This window comes from Scomber scombrus, chromosome 5 (genome assembly GCF_963691925.1).
Source record: "Scomber scombrus chromosome 5, fScoSco1.1, whole genome shotgun sequence".
NCBI lineage: Eukaryota > Metazoa > Chordata > Actinopteri > Scombriformes > Scombridae > Scomber > Scomber scombrus.
In genome coordinates this window covers 22,345,280-22,366,379 of record NC_084974.1, presented here as the reverse complement: position 1 = coordinate 22,366,379, position 21,100 = coordinate 22,345,280, and the positions used below count along the sequence as shown (strand labels likewise).

The following is a 21,100-nucleotide window of genomic DNA, read 5'->3' as shown; positions in this document are numbered from 1 at the left end:
GTAAGCTGCGGCTTCATATTTATTATACAGACTGAAAGTGGTATCGATCTGCTCACTTAACTCTCTGAGCAAGAGGATATATGAAATGGTGTAAGACAATAATATTACAGCACATCCTTTTATTTCTTACGTCTTTTTTGTATTAATGAGACTCAAAAATATTCTTCTAATATTTGAAGATTTAGTGAATTATCAATAAGCCTTCATATATGAGAGACAGTTATCCTAAACAAATTTAAGTTTCATTCCCATCTTGTTTGCTCCTGTTTGATCCAAAAAATGAAACTGTCCATATATCTTCCACTAATGGCACTCACTAGCATCAGATAAAATACTGTGTTCAGAGTGATGTCCTCTGACGACGTCGCTCTGCGGACAGTTGCCCTGGTCATCATTCGAATATGATTCTAAGCAATGTGAAGCCTGCTGGATACACATATTACAAACTCTCAGCCCTAGGGGTTTTAATGATGAATTACTTAATGTGATGTTATAATGCTCACAATGCCTTTTCCCTGATGTTGCCATTTGTTCTTATTCTCTCCACTCTCAGACATGTTCCCTAAACTCCTGCCTGACCTAATGAGGATGAGTCGATCCTTGTGACTTTGATGTAATATCATAAATGTATGTTATTAAGTCTATCTTACTCTTTTATATTTTTTTCTACGTTTCTTTACATGTTTTTCAATTTGTTTGACTCACTTAGATTGCTAATAAGCTGATAAATATGATTTTTATGTTACTCTGAATATTTCTAAATATTTACAAGATGTGTCATATTGATTTGTATCTGATTGAGGTCAAGTGCCACCTATGGCCTGTTGTAGGAGTTCACTCTGAATCTCAAGGTGCAGTTTATAGCCACCAATGAAATGTTTGTGATAATTGGTTGCTGGGATCCCTGACCTTTGCATATAAAGATGTGTATTTCCATATGACATTGTATAGCCGAAAAAGATCTTTACCCAAAATGTTGAATAAACATATACTTACTATATATACTTTTTAGTTCATGGCTACTACACCAACGCACCTGTCACAAAGACTACTTATAAGTGTTTTTGATGAATATGATTCTTTAAAATGAAAAACAGATACAATTAATATATGGGCCTCTTATAGTTTCAGCATACTTCCCTTTCACTGCAGCCAGCTGATCTCTTTCTTTCTTTTTCAGTGGCATCAACAATTCTGCAGTTTGAGGCCCCAAGGGCCACTCACAAGAATCAGTCATCCTTCATCTCAGTCACTGAAATGGAGGAAATATCACATGGCTATAGGTACTGTATACACTGAAACCATTTTGCGAATAACTGAATAAATTATTTGTGCAGTGAGTATATGAGCTCAATAAAATGTTGTCTTCTGAGGACTAAAAAATTTTCAATGTTAGAACCAGAAAACCCCCCCAAAAGAACACATAAATGACATTGGACACTCTTGGCAGTGGTGTGCAGAACTGGATCCCCTCAATGCATTTTAAGCTTTGCGGTGATGTCGTTTAATTGCAGCTTTAAAGTTGAGCTTTGTTTTCTTGTGTATTTTCTAGTTAAGAGTCATGCTATGCCAAGTTAGTCATGAAGCAATCAGCCATGCATCCACTTGCCATTGCTGAATACCTTCTTCTTCAAACAAGAAGCTTTTACCCCACAAGGTTATTCAGAGGAAAGGAAACCTGTTAAGTCAACACCAGGGTATCACATTTCCCTTTGACAAGATTCTTCATGGCAGGAAGTCCTTTTGTCGATACCTGTGCATGTAATGTGAGTCCTTCCTAACTTCTGTTTTGCTTTGATCAGTAGCCAACAGGGCTCCAAGACTGATGTTCAAGTGAAAGCATTAAAGTTTTTGAAATATTATCCTTTTTAAAAAAAATACTGTATGCACTACTGTAATTATACAAGCTGCCAAGTGTCATCTACATCATATCACAGATGTTGACAATAAAACTGGTGGAAAACAAATCTAGCACAAGCTGAGAGATAAACTACTCATGAGTTGACTTCATGGCAACAAATTCAAACCGTAAACATCTTGATTGTTTAAAAATGTTCATGTCATGGTGAAGCGAAGTAGCAATAAAAGTGATTTGTTGACCGAATACACAGAGAGTAGCTAATGCAAAGCAAACATCACAATATGCACATTCCAAGTAATGAATAGAGATCAACAAGTAGTAAAAGTAATCAGAAATGCCTCGGAAGGCCATGGCTTCTGCCAAATTCCCAGCAAAAAAAAAGATGACAACGCTCTTTAGAAAAAAAAGCTCTAGCGATGATCAGCTCGCATGCTTTCATCGTCTTCAGGAAGAGGCAGATATAAATATACATGTCATCAGTGTTAGCGAGCATTAAATTAAACATTAATACATCTACAAGTTTGATTAGCAAATTAAAACTCAACAATATGTTAAAATCTGAAGGCATGCATCAGCCAGAAAACATACATTTGCTTACAGTAAGTGCAAGCTGATTATTCCTGTTTTATAAAGTACTCCCTCCTTAAGCCAAGCAGGTTTTCTGATACAAGCAGCAAAACTTCAACAAGGATGATAAAGTTCAGCAGAATATGCTTGCAAAGTTAAAACATCATGCATTTTTCAAAAGCCAGTGGCAGAAGTTCATAAAGTTAGCCGCATCTGTGACAGCACTGTAAGTTACTCTGTGATTTGGTCTCACAGCATTCCCAACCAAAATTTAAAAAGAAAATGTTATCCAGGAGCTGCTTGTGTCTGCAGTCTCACTGATTCTATAGTCTCTCCAAAGTGATAACATTTCTAAATCCAATATTTCCATAGACTGCCAATTCATTACAAACATGACATTGGACCAATTTATGGAAAAACAAAACAAATCAAATAAACATAAGTGCTGAGGTCACAGATGGGATAAAAGACAGTTCAATATGATCTTGTTCTTTCAGTCATCTAAGCTCGGGGGAACAGCGATCAGCAGCTCAACAAGATGACTGTTGATTGTGACCTTCTTTCTGTTAACAGCTGTTAAGTTGTGATGGACTCTGTGAATCAGACAAAAAGAAAGACAGTTTTGTATATAGGCTGAAAGCCACTTGCTCACCAGCCTGTTAGTCTGCTACCTAATGTGTATTTTATATACAGCGCTGACCTTTGGACACGTTCTGACAAGTTGTCATGGCCTTTCAGTAACACAGCCCATTCTCATGTCTAACATCTGTTGGCTTTTCTGGCTGTTGTGTACTAAGTGAAGTCCTATTTTGTGTCTCCTTAGAAATCAGTAATAGACCAAATTGGGTAAGTGTGCAGAAACAAACAAGCTTCTCTGACTGCCAGAGACATTGCAGGGAAAACAACAAAGACAACACATTTTAATGAAGTGAGTGACACTCCTGAAACATACTGTATCAAAAGTCAACATCGGTTTCTTTAAACTGTGATACTGTGACTGTGATAACTCTACTAACCATAAGCTAACCCTATCCAGACCTCACCAGACATAGAGATGGTATAAAAACCTTTATGACTTGTGTTTTTAACAGTCATATGTGCATTAGAGACACTTACAAGAAACCCATTTTGTTGTTTAGATATGAAGACTTTTTATTTAGGGAGGTAAAAGGAAAGCTCTGAGTAAACCAGATAAGGAAAAAAAACTGTATTTGAACCTCAGTCATCAGGCAGACCAATCACTTTTTCTATATTATGATGTAAAACTGTACCACTTTTAAAACCTCTTTTTGTTTTTCAACATCTAAAATAGATCCAGCCCTTTTGCCTACTTCCTTGAGTGGAGACTTAATAGGGCACATTCACAGAACAGCACAATATCACCTCTGCTGATGTGGGATCAGTGACTGACCTCAGGTATAGGTATTGAAACCTGCTCCTGGAGAAAGCCAATCTTCCCTTAGGCAACTAATTGGTTGTGACTTGTCATGGCAACCAGCCACAGGACTTCAGGGGAATTAGTCCCAACTGGTTGTGTAGTGAGGATCAGTACGTTTGTTTGCATTTTTGCATGGATCAGCTTTTCAGAGATGGAGTTGCAAATAGTGCTGTAATCTAATCAATTTCTGGCTGTGCATATGCGTTTGTAGCAGATTAGCAGATTCATTTTAGGGGTCAAACCCCACAAGTCCACAGCTACAGAATATATGAGACATGAGTTGGTGTAAGATGTAGAACTTTGGACTCAATTAAATATTCTCTGATGACCTCTGGTGCCCAAAAATAATTGAGTGGTTATAGTCAGCCGCTAGTACAGCTACCTGCGTGTGTCCCTCCTGGCAGATAATCAGATCCTGGTGCTTTTTTTCTCCACTGCCTCAACTCTCTGTCTCCCTGTCTCATTTCCAACCTGGGGAAAAAAAATTAAACTGCTGCTCTTTTAACATCTAATCACATTCACATTTTAATTGGGATATTCCACATTTTTTGGGTTTACCCTGCAATGGGGGACATTGTCAGCCTTAGGTAACTATTTAAATTTTGCAAACATCAAAATGGGAAGTTATGTTACCGATGTCAATGAAGTTCACACAGCATTGTGTGATGCATTATAATGAAGGATGCTCAAAGTGAGAGAGAGGCAAATGACCTAACACTGATGTGTCCAGCTTTCTTTATCGCTGCTGTTTAGAAGACTCTTTAGTAATTTTGACTAATATCTCCCTGTCTTTGGTGATTATTTTTACCGAGTGAACACCCAACATCCAATTTAATTTGGATAATTAGGTCAAATCTGTGCCAACTCAATTTAAGGGATACAATGCTTTTCTGTCATTTGTTCCGATAAACCAGGTGTGTTTGGACATAAAAAAATTGTCTGGTGCAGCTTTTAAAAAAAATACTAACCATTATAATTTGTTTTAATTTGAGCAGAGTCTCGCTGCTGTAATGACTGGACAGAGCAGCGTCGTCCTGGTGGTTCATCTGAGGAGGATTGTTTCTGACAAAGGGTCATTGGCTCTGCATGACGACAGACATGTATGTACTGATGGGCTGCCTCCTCTGGCACAGTTAGCCTAAATGTAGACTGGCACTGACACTAATGTACACTGATAAAGCTGTGAGAGTCAATAGTCAGGGAAGAGAGTGTGGGGGTGGGAGACACTGGAATCGTAATTTACCCCATTTGTCCCATTTGTCAAACCCTTGAAGTCAGTAGTAACTGGCTTGATACATCATTCTGAATGCAGACGTGGAGCTCTCTCTGCAGTCAGCAAGTTCAGTAATTCTTAACAGGTGAAGGTTCATTATATGGCAAGCTTGTCGTCTGGGGGCCAGTGAAATCTTAATTTAAACTAACATAATGATGCTGAGTGATATTTGACTCATCCTGCATTTCTCTCCCATTGAGAGCAGCGGATTCATGCATGATGACCACCAAGGACACTGGCAAAGATCTGGATTTAGCCCGAGGACAGTGTTTCTTAGCTGAATGTCAATAGACACTACAGACGCTTGGACTGAGGCCTTCTTTTGAAGAATAAAGTATAGTATTGTCTGCACATATTCAACTGAAAACACTTGTAATGGTGATGAAGAGCATGTTGTTCTGCTTTTCTTCTCTTCAATCTCTTCAATCAGAATCACATTGCAGCCCATTGGCTCAGAATATGTCTGTCCTTAACTAGTCTTGCATAGCCAGACCTATCTCCGGCTGAAGCCATTATCATGGGAAAAAAACACCATGGCATTTTTGTATTTCTTTAAACCAATGACAATTTTCTTTGGCGGCCCTAAGCCCTGGATGCAGCCATGGTGCCTTTGCAGAATAGTGTCGGGGGGGAACTTGTTTTAGTGGAACATTTGCATGTAGGGAGGCAAGCCCTGGAAGAAAAATGGTTAATCTCTGCAAAAGGAAACACCACATAAAACAGTAAAAGACGCATGTTGATAATGTGATACGACTTTTACTGATGAAAAAAGACAAACGTAACCTGGTCAATGTTGCCCTAGAAGTGAAGCCGGCCAATATTTGAGCCCTGGAGGAGCTCACTGGACTTGTTAAAACCACAAAGCATTTAATAGCTGTATGTAGCTTTGCAGAACGTTATTAAACCGATATCACAGAAACTCATGTGAAGTGGAACAGATTGGAACATCGATCCAAATCTTCATCTAAACTTGCCATTTTCAGCATGTAGGTTGCTAGCTCAGAGATTGTTGTTGTTTCATGTAGCAACAAGGATTGTAACATTGTTTTCATGCAACCCTTTGAGCCTTTTACCACAAATATGCATTGAAACCTGCTATCTGTGTGTTTCCAAATCACACAGATAGTTGAAGAAGAGTCTATATCCTGTGAGGCAGACTAGTTTTTAACTATGATTTTATCCTTTATTTTATTCAGGGAAGAGGAGCCTCTCTTTTGCAGGAATGCCCTGATCACATTCACACAGTTACACATTCACACCTGGAAGCTTTCCAGTAAATTTGCAGTCTGATCTGCAGGCCACTGAGCAGCTCCACTGGAGCAGTTCTGGGTTAAAGGCCTTGCTCAAGGGGACCTCAGTGGTGGTAATGAGGCAGGGGCAAGTGCTGCTTTTTCAATTTTCCCCACCCAGATTTATCCTGTCAGGGTAATTGAACCGACAACCTTCTGGCTACAAGCTTGTATCTCTAACCTTTATGACTTCAATAATATAGTAGAGTATAGAGTAATAGTGTTAGTCTTGCACAAAATAAAATAAAATCAAGAAATTCCCAAATTATGGCCACAGACAAACACATTATTTCACAAACTAACCAGCTGATTTGATACATCAGTAAAGTAAATTATTGTTGGCAAACTCTCTGGAAGAGTTAAATCTAAAAAAGAAAGGGTGTGCATTTTATATTTACATGTGGATGCATTAGTTTTAAAAAAAAGAGAAAACTCCTGCACACTATTGCTTACTCCCGGAATATTTATTACTTTACAGTGTTTCAGTCTGTTTGACCTTCATCAGGTTTAACAAAAATCCAAACCACACCAAAAATTTAAATGAAATATTGTCAAAAATCCCCCCCCCCCCCAAAAAGCTCTATCTGTGCTTTATTATAATAGGGCCACTGGACACATATTGTGCCAATATATATTAACATGCATAGTAAATTTAGAAGGTTAATGTCCTTGAGCTCTAGCTCTCTGTTCTTGTCACTGCACCCAGTCTCTGTGTAATTGAGGATTTCAGGGAGAATGTCATACACAATCTGCTCTACCATCTAGCTCCTTTTAGGAATTAATATTCAAGGGGATTTAAAATTTCAGCCCGTGACAAGACAACAATTGTACGATGCACCTAATCAAAGAAAATGTCACCAAACTCGTCATTACAGCTTTGCCTTCAATGAACAATTTCATCAGCCTTTTTACCGCTAATATGCATACCCCAAATTCCTGCACATATTCTCTCACTGAAATCAAAACTTTGCGGGTTATCCACATTAAAACTGTAATTCAAGGGTATTTGTGCAGAAAAGGTCACCTGGGTTTTTATGCAGTAAAAATCATTGGTCAACAAAGGGATGACGGATATGCCCCCCCCCCCCTTAAACCCTACATACAGAGTCACTCACACACACAACTTCTTGGACGCTTGGTAAATGGTCACAGCGACAGAGTATTCCCAGCAGGACTTTGTAGATGAGGGTTGTCAGCACTTTTCTCACCAGAGGGTTTAGGCCTTTCGTTCTGCTCTGGGATGGCTGAGTTTAATTGGAGAACGCTAATGCGCAGCTGGATAGCAGAGCTGCTCATGCCATGACTGGCTCTGAAAATGGGAGGGCGTGAAAGCAGGGATGGAGTGTGTGTGTATATATGTGTGTGTGTGTGTGTGTGCGGGTGCCTCCAGCAGCTACTGCAGGCATCCCTCAAGATGCCAACAAATTTATTCATGGGATCCGAGCAGTTTGTTTATGAGCCGTCTCATTTACAAAATAATAGGCAATAATAATTTCAGCAGATTGATCCTGGGTTAATCCAAACAATTGCCAATTCATTAAAATTTCACATTTTCTGGAAATAGAATTGACTTGTGCTGTCTATCAGTGGGGTGTAAACTGCATGCCCAATCGATCAGCTTATATGCGAAACATGTTTTCTCAAACAAAAGCAAAACTGAGCAAACAATGTAGGAAAATAATCTGCACAATAGAGAAGGAATAAGAAAACTTGTCAGTACTCCACTGTATGATTGTGACAAATTTAAATGATGTGAAAGTCCTATAAAGAATTCAAATGGTATAAATAACATTGTGTCACAACAAGTCAATATAGAACATAAAAGCTTTATCTGGAAACAAACGTTTGGGTTGTTACTTTTCCATAAACAACTCTCTTTTAGTTTGTAGATGATGAATAGAGTCTTTCAGATTTGTGCGTTATGACTGATTTTGCATGTTTCTGTTCTAAATATCAAAGAAACAAAGAGTTGCTCAGCTCTGACAGATTCACAGGAGAGAGGTGTTGTGAATATGTTGCTTGACTATTTAAGAGCCTTGTTTTTATTCAATAACTGCAAAGCAGAGGATGAGTGCTGGTCAGAAGAAACTGGTGATTTGCCAGAAGTTTTATGCCTCAGCAGGTACTGTATATGTGCTCTTAATAATTTATGATGAAAAGTCAGCTTGTATTTCAGGGCAAAATTCAATAGAAACAATATTATTTAAAAAGAAAATCTATTCATGGTGTATTTTTATGGAAATCTTTAGACATTCATGACTTTTTGTCAAAGATATCTCCCCTTATAAACATTAAGGTTTGGTGGTTTTGTTGAGATGTAGTACTAGAATGTCTGGTTTTGATGTCAGTAATTAGTTTCAGATGCGCCAGAATGGTATCAGTGGTACTTGTGGATATGTTTGCCACATGAGAGTAATCTATGGTACAGTGTAATGCCCACTGGATTATCATCTGAACGCTGAGGATCTCTCTTTCAGCAGCCTTTGATTCAGTTTTTGTTTCAAGTCTGAAGTGGTTTCAAGCTGCTTGCTCTCTTAATTTAAGTTTCCAGGGATGTTTCATCCCATTGGGGACAATAGAGGTAAACTAAATCCCAGCAGCATTGCTTTTGGTGTGGGAGGAGGATTGAGATGGTGTCCTAGTTGCTAAACAAGCACACTGGTTGTCCAGTTAAGACAGTGAACTGGATCACCATGAATGTCCCCATGCATTATGCTCTCCCGTGGAACTGCTTTGATGGCAATGGAAACAAAGAGTTCATGAGCATGAGTCACATGGTGATTTGCACCATCCTCAGGCCAGCAGAGGGCTTAGCAAGGACAATGGTGCTGCCCTGTAATGTGCAAAAAGAATTCATTTGCAAACATTTCCCTGCAAAATATGGATGCTAAATGTTTTGTGTATATCATTTCATAGATTTTTCTGAGCAGTCAAAAGGTTCACTGTTTCAGGTGTACAGCATTCACAAATAACAATCTAGTATATGTGCAAACAGTAGATTTGTATATGAAAAGTGCATACATACGCATTCAAAAAAGGCCTAACTGAATGGCAAATACCTACTTAGCTCGAGAACATAGCAAGAACAACAGACAGATCCAGCTGGCTGCTGCATTATGGAGCAAAAACAGCTATTGTTGAGAGGGGTTTTAAGGAGATGGAAAGAACTATGTGAGCACTGTCTGGAATATGAATGTGTATTTTTCTGTGTTCATTTCATTGGTTTGGTCACGGCAAGAATACAGTATGTCTCAAATTATGTGCCTTGCGTTTTGGATGACACTCCGAGTGAAACGTGTCAACTTTAGTCTCGCCACTTGTTGCCTGAGAGACAGAATCCAATGAGACATACACAACATAGTGAGAGTCAGTAAGGCGAAAATGTAGTTGGAAATGATGCATCTCTGGACATCTTTGATCGAATGACCAATAAAAATACCACAGGCTAAGGGGAAAAATATTGGCAGCCTCTTTCCTGATGATTAGTATGGAATAATGGTTTTGTTTGGAGCAAAAAGGGTAAATGGCTGCATTTATATAGCACTTTTATCCAAGCTCACTGTACAATGTTTCTGATGCTCATTCACCCATTCACACACACACACACACACACACACACACACACACACACACACACACACACACACACACACACACACACACACACACACACACACACACACAGAGATAGCAGCAAGCTACCAGGCAGGGTGCTGGCACAACCACCGGGAGTAATTTGGGGTTCAGTATCTTACCCTAGGACATTTCAACACGCGGATAGGAGGGGTCGGGGATTGAACCACCGACCTTCTGATTGGTGGATGACCCTCTGTAACCCACAGCCGTCCCAGAGCCCCAGAGCAACATTGAGACTCCGGACCAATACCGAATACTACTGTAGTGTGGAATAACTGACATTAGATTTTTATCTGAGATGATGTTACTGTGTGCCTCTAAAATAGTGAAGCACCTTTTGTTCAAAGCTTAGAGTTGCAAGCTCCTGAGAAAAAGGTGTCATACAGTGACAAATAGGCCATGAATGTGGAACTGTAATCCAGCAGTGGTTGAAAACTAATCAGTAGATTACTTAAAAGTTATGTCTTAAACTTGGCTACTAGATGTCAGATTTTCAGACAAGATATATGAAAGTAAAGTTATTTCATTCATTATTTTTGTATATTTTTATTATAGCTGTTTAGTCACCGTCACTACTTCTTCTTCTTTGGATATACAGTATATAAACTATCAAGATATATTTAAGAAAAAAAAAATCTTTCATGTGGTTACTGCTTAGCCTAGGCAGCATATAGTGGCTCCTGCGGCAACATTTGTGGAAGTGTGATAATGCACTCTGAGGTGTTGTCATACAGAAAATGACAAACTTTACATGTATAGGCATACCAGCGGTTTCACTTTACGGATGGCCTTGTTGGTCTGGTGGTCCACCACTTTGCTCCAGACTGAAATATCTAAACTATTATTGGATGCATTGCTATGAAATGATTTACATACATTTATGGTGTCCAGAGGATGAATCCCTCATGATTATGATGATGCCCTGATTTTACCTATACCACCACCATGAGGTTGACATTTTAATTTTTTTGTGAAATATCTCAATAACTTTTGAATGGATTTCCACGCTGATGAGCTATAATAACTTTGTTGATCCTCTGGCTTTTTATTAAGTGCCAACATTCTAATTTGTCTATTTGTTTATGAATACCTGCAAAAAAACACAGAAGCATGTTGGCATGTTGGCATTGTCACTGCATGTATGTTAACTGATTACTTGAACTCAAAGTACAACTTGTCTAAGCATGGGCTCGGAGAGCTGACAGCATAGCAGCTCTCCATATAACACCTCAGAGTGTAATGTCTCTTACCTTATTCCTAAAAAACAATATTTATATCATTTAACACATCTATAGTATATTAACCTTCATCATAATCCTTTAAAATGCATTTCTGGTAGTGTAGTTAAATAGCCCTGACTGATGAAATGCATATTTCATACAATGCAAGGCTGATGGCTGTAAGAGTGACTACCTGCAACTTAACAACAACAAAGAAATGTATGACAATAACCTGTGTTATTAACAACTGAGGATTTTGAACATGAGAAGGAGAGCATCATTTACAGTAACACATTTTTATTATGGTCAACCCCATGTGACTTTAAATTTTACAAAGGTAGAAAACAAGAAAAAAACATACTTCTATAAGCCATGAACAATCTGTTTATCCAAAAAAGAAAAGAAAAAAAGAAAGAACATACCAAGATGACAAAACAATGCACTTTTTTCTGTATTTTACAGGCTGTGATACAGGTTAGATTGGTGGGCAGATTTAACATTTCATGATGTAACTCACACAGCGTCCACTGACTATACAGTATATCTTAAATGGAAACCCTAATCATATGATTGAATCAGATTTGTTTTTCCTTTTAATATCAGTGTGTGGATCTGTATGCAAACTTGCCTCAAAAGCAGAAACTAGTGCTGCACTAGTCACTGATCAATGACTAATGCTCTCCCACATTATCCAGCCCAATGAATTGCTCATGCATATACAGTATGTTCATTAACCAGTTAATCACTCTAATTTAACGAGTCGTGGTATTCAGTGTTTGTAGGTCAGCCTCTCTGAAGTCATTAGGATTGAGATCTTTTTCCAATTTGTAGCCCATCGACGGCTCAACAACTCACAGTAGTTTTTTTCTAAAAAGTAAAAAAACAAATTTAAAAGTCTCAACTCAAATTTGAAAGGTGATGTGATTCACAAAGAAAAATGTAAAGAAAACTCATTAACTCATGGGCTGCATTTAGATTATTAGAGACTTATTCAGCTTTGAATACAATGCTTGTCTGAACGTATTAGCACCATAAAATATGATAATTATAATCCAAAAACACACTGAACCACAATAAATCACAGCAGGCACAGTCTGATTTTTCTTTTCTTTTTTTTTGTAAAAACTGTAGTCAATAACAGTAGCTATAATTTGTATTGTCAGCTTTACACTGTGTTGGTCATTTGAAATCATATATAAGGTGCTTTAACAAACTCACTCTTGAAATTATACCCTATGAGGAACATATTTTAAAACTCCAGCCTTATTTCATCCTATGAGTAGTTTAATAAATTAAGTGTTGTAGATTTCCACTTGCAGATCTCTTAAGAGGAGAAAAAACGAGATGGCCATGCATTTTAAAAGCCTATGTGCCATCAAAGTCCCTTGGGCTACAGAGGGCTCCTTTAGCAAATGGATGGCAACAGCTGCAAACTCTGGGCTGCCCTTAATGTGCACAGTGCAGATGTCTGTACTTGAGTCCCACAGTCTGAGTCAGATCTGTCTGGCTCTACACTGGGCCTCTCTCATCATATCGCTGTAGCTTCATTAACCACTGAATTCAATATCAACATCTGCTTAACAGTTTCCGCTCTCCAGTTAAAAGGAAAACCCACAAAAAGCTACAGTTATAACCACTAAAAGCCTTTGTTATATTTTCTATACATCCCCTTATCTTCTTGTGTTGGTGTGATATAATGATCATCCTTATTCAATAACAAGATCCATTCAGCTCAGAAGAATTTTTATTTTTTAAATTACTGATTTTTGAAAAGAAATGCTGTGAAGATGGTAAAATACATCCTGCACCTCTAAAATACACTGTGTTCGGAATATAAGACAATTCCTAGTCATATTTGGTTTGTGTTTTTTCAATTTTTCATGCCAGGGCAAAACAACTCAGTGTGAACAGTGGAGGGACTCTTGGATGCATCCAGAGAGAATCATCCTGCATTAACACTTCAGACTTTTCATTTTGAAAACTGGAATGGTAATAACTAACAGAATATTGGACGTGGCAATGTAAAATTGTTGTTCTGTTTAGAGGCTGGATGCTTGAACATGCTCTGTGCTCCTAAGATTTGTCCACAAATAAATTTGATATGGAAGCAAAGCAATATGAGGAGGTGCAAATTTAAATACTGTCTGTCTTTGTCAAAACTACATACGTTTATTTGCAGTACAAATCTTTTTTACATCTTACATGTAAGGCTCACAGAACGTGACGGAGCCGAAGAAATTAATCAACATTAACACCTGTGTAAGCTGACAGGGATACATTTCTGATCAGAGCTATTGGGAAAGAGCTCCAATGACCTAAATCAATACAGCGATAAGAAATGTGTTGAAGACCTAAACCATATTCAATCAGATACACACATCTATCCAATCAGTGAACTGGGACAGGGCACTGTTGACTATTGAACTCATTTAATGCTTAAAACAAATACAAGTTACTTCACTGGGTCATCACAATTGAACAAGAGATTTTTTTCATATTTGTAACACCCTCAGAAATATACATTCACATGGCTGCATACAGACAATTTCTCTCTTTTGATTTTATTTCAATAACATTAAATCAACAAACTGTATGCATCACCCCTTTGTATGACAGTGAAGCCGCTAGTGGCAATATTACAAATGTACTGGAGGAGCATTTTTAGGTGGGACTTTGGAAATAAGCTATGCATCAACTTCATCTATTCATCACCAGGTCTCTCTGTTTGCAGTCTAAATAGGGTATATTTTACATGACCAGGGTCCCTACACAGTTGTCCCTAAATAAATCCCAACTATAATCTCAACCTTATATACATTATTTACAGTGGAATGTTGAACATACTGAATACAAAAAGTAGATTAGGATGGAATGAAGTTACAGTCAGTATTACAAAATAGAAACTCATAACACCCCGACAACATGAAGACAATGTTTACGTCTACCAGTATACAGAATGTCGACTCAAATCTGAAAGGTCTTTCTTTCTCCAACATGACTGAGAAGCAAGTGTGGCAGTGGTTTCATAATGTATGCAGTAAAAAAAAGTGAAATGAAACCCTAAACTTGTGCTTTAAAAAAGGGGTCAAGTTGATCTTTGCTTTGAGCCAAAGTTGCATTTTTTTTTAATTCAAATTTACAAGTTACATTTTTTCCCCCACTGGATTAGTTTCGATTGTTGTGCTTAGAAAAGTCAGCGATGTGTGACTATGTTGCAAAAGTTAGATCTCTTTAGAACTTAAACTATCCAGTTTTGAGTGGAAAAAGTGCTGTATCACCATTTAGAAATCATTTAACTTTAAAATGGTAATGAATGCAGCTTTTAATAGATCAGTTGAGATTAAGATCAAGTACAGCTGCAGTTAATATCGTGCTTGAGCTCAGATGGACTAACAGAAATTCAATGCAAATTAAAGAATCATCATTTGATCTAGAGAAGTTTGCACTTCATGTTATATTTCAATATTATGTTATTCATGATGCTATTAAATGGCATGAATAATTTAAAGGTGCAGTGTGTAGAATTAAGTTGCATCTAGCGGAACAGTCTTAAAATAATTGAATATAATATTCATAATATTCCTTAGTACATTTTAAGTATTGTATAATCACCTGAAAATTTGAATCATTTTGGCTTCATTACCTTAGAGTGAGCCCTTTATATCTACGTAGGGAGCGGGTCCTCTTCCATGGAGCCCGACATGTTGTACCGCCATGTTTCGAAAGTAGCTCAGAATGGACAAACCAAACACTGGCTCTAGAGAGGGCCTTTCGTGTTTTTCGAGAGTCTTGAGGCCACCCTAGGTTCTCGTACACCTCACTGCTAGTTGCCACTAAATCCTACACACTGCACCTTTAAATGATGGAGCAGCAACTGTTCAGACTACCTTATATCTCCTGACTTTGATAGGCACTGAATGCAAGAAAAAGATAAAAACATGCTATTCATACATTTGTCTTGTGGAAGTGAAATGTTACAGCGAAGCAGTTTATCTGAGCAGCTGAACAATAAACCAAAGGCTATAAAATTGCAATTTACTTTTGCACTTGGAAAGTAGCAACCCCACTGCTGTCAATTAGTTTCCCCCCTCTGAAACTTTTTGATGCAAACCTCAGGTATCGCTCTCCAACTGTAGTGGAGACACTTAGCAAAAGCAGAAATAATCCGTGAGAAAATGTAACTAAAGTAAGCTGATATCAGCAGACTTTTAACATGATTTCCCCACTTTGCAATGTTAATTTGTGTTTAAAGTACAATATAGTTTGAGGCTCATGATTAACATGCTCATCTAAAAACATACAGTAGACAAGCATGGACTGTAAGACATTCACATCTCCAGCCAACAGAGATGCTATTTTTTCATCTTTATTTATATATATATATATATATTCATACACTCTTGTGTGTTAACTGTAATATTGTCTCTGGGTACTGAGTGCCCATAAACTCATATCTTTGTCAATACTGACAACACTGAAAAAGTGCTGTCTTTTGAGCTGCAAATGAGGAAAGACACACTGGAATTGATACAGAAAAAATAGCAACATACGCACTCCCACACAAAAACATGCATAAAGTAAGGCTTAATACAGTATTTATATTGTTCAGAGCCAGTCAGATATCTCACTTATATCCATGTATTAAATTATTTGCTTGTCTTATCCCATGTTTCATATTGAACTTTTTTTGTTTGAAGCAAATTCACTTTGATTTGCTATTCTAGCAACCACTGGCACTTGTTAACAGATTTAAAAAGCCATATATATAATGCCTTTAGACAGGATCATTGTATAGCCATTGGCATATTCAGATGCCAATATTAAGAGACAGAAAACCATTCATTCCTTTAAAATCCCCTAACAGCTACTTAAATTCATTTCAGAAAAAAAGATGGAAAAAAAAACATCATGAAAGCAGCAGGTGACTTATTGTACTCCAGGATGGCCACCATCATATTTTCAATTCCCTTTACATGTTAAAATATTTTCTCTGTAGATGTAACTATATGCATCGGGTGACATTTTCCTCTTATCCGTATCCTTTGTGTCCATGGACGACTCCTCATAGCAAATGCTGTTGGTGTATAAGCGGGGAGACTTTAGTGTATTCTCCAGTACATAGTCACACAATTATAAGAAGAGACCCATTAGTCATTATTGGGAAATTCCCCAGACACTTTTCTCTGACATCCATTTGATAAAAAAAGGGTTAGAATAAAACATAATTATGACCACTCAGCACACACACACACACAAAAAAGACATTTCATTGCAGTGGTAACTTCTTGAGCTCGTTTACACAGGTAAAACCTGTTCAAGTCAAGTGACAAACATGACATTTCAGAGCAATTATTGAAGTTTTCTGTGAGACTCATCAAACCCCTTTTGGACGTGACTGAAAAGTGTGTTATTGTGTAAGGTACAGTTGTAGCCCTTCTCTCCCTTGCTACTCTGATTCATTGACGTGGGCCCTATTTTTATTTATTTTTTAATTTAGGAAAGGAAATTAAAAAGACCATATGATTTTTATCTGTTACTGCCATATCCATACGGCTCAGTAGACTGACTCCCTCTCAGTAAAGAAATATATCAAGCATATAAACACAGGGGTCAAGAAATACTAAGCATGTCTTTGGAAAACAGCAATAACATATCTGCGTTTAATGCTGTAAAAAAACAAAAAAAATGTAATTTCATGAATGCTAAACCCAGAGAGAAACAGGAAAAATGATAGAGGTGCTGTATGATTTTTTTTTTTTTTCTTTCTCTGAAACATTTGACCACAAAATTACAAACACTAAGAACGCCACCTGTAATTATGTCAGACACTTAACTCTCAATTCTCAGGTCACTTAAAAACCATACAAAAAGACATTATAAAAATAACATAACAGCAATGGTACTGGAAAAACAAAACAAAAAACAAATCGTACATCCAGTGTAGGACTTTCACAAATGTGCTCAGCAAAACCTCAACCTGCAGTCTCTTTTTACACATTTAATACATTTATAACATAAAAAAAACATGACACAAAAATAATAATACACCAGTATTAATCAACCAATCACCTCCCTGGCCTCGTACGTCAGTGACAACGAGTCCAATTACATACCTTAGTTTGTATTCTTTGCTCATTCGACTGATGGAATTGATACTAATGCCGTCATGTTGAGAAGTTGATGTTGCTAGCACTTTAAATAGACTCTTGATCTTCTAATAGAGATTAGTTGGATGGGGTCTGATGTGGGGGGAGTCAGGGGGAAGGGGGTACTAGGTTGACCAAAAGAGGAAGGGGACTTGAAAGGTGCAGTTTGACAAATGGGAGGGTGGGGTAGGTGATGGAGGTGAAGGGTGTGGTGGAATGCAGGTGGGGGACAAGGGGTTGTTTGGTTTGGTTGTTGAATGCCACTACACATACCACTCTTTCTTAGAAATGACAGAGCCGTCGGTTTGAGAGATCATATCATCGGCTATCTCAGGTTCAGGGTCATACTGGAAATCCAGAGTCCGCTCATCATAATCTCGGCTTTCTCCTTCGTCCACAGTGAAATAGGGCCTCTTCAGGTCCTCTGCTTCGGCATCAAAATCGCGCTCGCTCGCCTCAAAGCCTCCGGGGCCGCCGATCTGGGCAGGCTTCTTCTCATCATCCGAGTCTTCCGGATACTGCAGGTTCTTGGGGATGGGAGGATGCGCGGCTTTGCTGTAACCGTTTCCAAACACGTGTTTCTTGGTGCTGTAGTCTCCCTTGAAGGTGCGCTGGCGGCGGCGCAGGAATATGAAGAGCAGTATGGCCGCCACGCCCAACAGGGCGACTCCCCCCACAGCGCCCCCGATGGCGGCACCTGCATTGTGCTGCTCCTGCGGGATCTCATGGCCCCCAGGTGGCGGGTTGTTAGGGAATTCTGGGTAGGAAAAGACAGATGGAAGGGAGTGTGTCAGTGCTCTGGTGGGAGGAGGTGCGTTTGTGCAGGTGCAGATTTTTTTAATTTTTTTTAGGAAAGATGAAGTAAGGGAGACAAGGACGGAAAAGCAAAGGGAAAAGGAAGGACCCCCGGCCCCACGACAAAACCCCCCAACCCCAAAGTAGTCTTGACCAACGTGGCAAGGCTCAGTCATTGACAGTCACATGCAGTTTCAGACATGGAGAGAAATAAATAAATAGCCAGTCCACCACACACAACACCATCAAAGAATAAATGAGCAAAAAGATTACAGTGAATGAAGCTTTGTCAGCATGCATTAACCATAATTTCTTCTCCATTTATATTCATATATAATTAAACAATGTAATGAGCAAACTGTGGAAGAATTATGCCATGTGGGCTTTCAGTTAATACATTTAACTGTAGATTTCACACGAGTCAAAGTTGAATGATATACCGCAGCAATGTCCAGCATAAAACAGTACAAGACATATAACCATCTTCATCGGCAGTAATGAAAGCAGTAATGAAATGAAAGAGCACTGCCAGAGATGATTATCAGCAGCCAAGCATACACAGCCATGATGCATCAACAGAGCTGATAAACATGAAGCTTTTCTGTTCAGGCAGCAGTGCAGACAGCAAAAAATAACATATGCTTCCCAGAGAAAAAATATACATCATTCAGATTCAGAAGACAGTGGAGAAAATAGAGGAAATTATCAAATGACTCAAATATGTGCTCTAATCTAGTACAGAGTGGCAATGACTAATGGCCTGTTAGAGACAAACAATAACTAAGATGCCAGCCTCCATAGTGCAGTGTGTGAAGGCTGGAATTTTGCCTTGTAAATACAAAAAAAAAAAAAAAATGTCGTTTTAAATTCACAACTGTCATGACTACACCTGATCTGGAACAGACTTGAGCCATCACACTCATTCCACCATTTTAAGGAGCATTTAGCCTTCTCACAAGGAAGATAAACAATGCTTATGAGTGAAGCACAGTTGTAGCTCACAGCAATTCTAAGTGTTGAAAACCATGTCCCTTACATACACACCTTCACTTAAAACTGAAAAACGAGCAAAGCTCCTTCGAGCAAAGAGACAGCAGAAACTTTTATCTGAAATGTGATCAAAGCCTCGAGTGCACAGGTAGTGCTTGTCTAAACCTGCAGAGCATAAGCACATTTAACTCCAATGGTAAACGCTGAATCCTCAACAGAAGGTGGAAGAGAAAAAAAAAACAAAGAATTACAGTGTCTCCTAAACAAATGGTGTGGGAAAGGTTTGAGCAAAAAAAAAGAGAGAGAGAGAGAGAGAGAGAGAGAGAGAGAGAGAGAGAGAGAGAGAGAGAGAGAAGAAAGGCGAGGCTTCCTGTTCATGCAGAGCAAACCACAGACTCATGTACAGTACGCAACAATGCAAGACAAGTCAGACAAGATATAGAAAAATATTTACTGGCTCTGATAACGTTTCTGTCTACTGTCGTAGTGATTTATATGATCCTATTCATGTCATGTCATAATCTAGTTAACATGGATTTAAACATTGTTCGCCAGGAAAGAAAATATCTTGATCTAGTAACTACAGGCACAGCTGGGAAGCTAATTAGTTTTCAAAAACCTTAAATATAGAAGTATATATGATGATGCTCTGTTTTGTACTTTAAAATAAATTTACATCAACGTCATCATGCCACATCTTAACTCTGACACATTTTCACATGTAGTATTACAGTTTATATATGCACAGATAATCTATGGAATTAACATCATAGGGACATTAGAAAGGCTAGACACCTGCTGGTATATAACCAACTGTTAGTACTGACTTCAACAGGAAGGTTTTTTTTATTGAGTAATAATTCAAATTGAAAGCTCATTTATAAAGTAACTGGTCATAACTGTGCCAAAATTAAGGTTTATGTTCAGCAATCCCAAAAATTCCTTCGAGATATGAAATTATCCGTACTGCTACTCAGTAAGTCAGATAGAGTCAAATCAGAACATCACTGCAACAAACAAATTTCCTCGTAAGCTATGAAAGCAACTGATTTTTTAAATTATTTAATCAACTGATTTGTTGAATCAAAGCCATTATACTCGCTTAGTGGAAATTATACATCCCTGAGCACAACTCTGGTACATAAAGGATGGGGTTGGAGGTGAAGAAGACACTGGAGCCTTCCTCTCTTCTTTAATTACAATGGCACTCTATCAGTCCAAAGGAGAGACCTCCCAAACACAGTCACTCTCCTCGGCTGCTCTTCCTCTGCACCCGTTCTCTCAGGGCTGACAGTAAAGCTCTCCAATTTCTAAAGCAGTGCCGGGCACAGTCTCAAATATCAGCTCAGGTTTTAATCTGACCACCTAATGGGATTATTCAGACACAGGCCTTCATTACACACATGAATGAAAGAGCAGAGCCAGGCCAGGTCACCCCTGCTCGGGAACACATCCTCCCACCAAGTCCAAAGAGCAGTGAAAATCTAGAGGATTGAACCTTCTCCTGTAATCCTCTCCTCTACCCTTCACTGCCTTCCTCAGCTAGGATATGTCTTTGCTCTCATCAATCCCCTTCAATACAATCTTAATTAGGTGGATTTTTGCCTCGCATTTCTGAGGCTGCTGAGACTCAATATTTACCATGTAGAGAGGTGAAAAACATGAGGAAAGACCATTAAAACTACAGAGAGCTTTCAAAGGTGTTCTCCATCACCTCCATTTTTATAAAGGATCAAGTGACACTACCTCTTGACACCCATTTTTGAAGAATGTGAATGTAAACACTAATGATTGAAGAATGGGTTATAGTCCAAAGATAAAAGCAGTTGTAAACACGGTGGTATTTTTGTGGGTTTTTTGCACTGCACACACCTTCAAGGAAGCC

The 21,100-nt window shown here is 38.4% G+C and overlaps 1 protein-coding gene across 1 annotated transcript in view; it reads right to left on the bottom strand.

Moving 5' to 3' along the window:
• Positions 1 to 13,442: 13,442 nt before the first annotated feature.
• The window catches only part of nectin1b (nectin cell adhesion molecule 1b), a 78,051-nt gene continuing 70,393 nt past the window's right edge, over positions 13,443 to 21,100 (bottom strand). Inside the window, exon 6 of the mRNA XM_062419659.1 lies at positions 13,443 to 18,187. Coding sequence (XP_062275643.1) covers positions 17,694 to 18,187 — 494 coding nt within the window. The 3' untranslated portion in view covers positions 13,443 to 17,693. The remainder of the gene's footprint in view (positions 18,188 to 21,100) is intronic.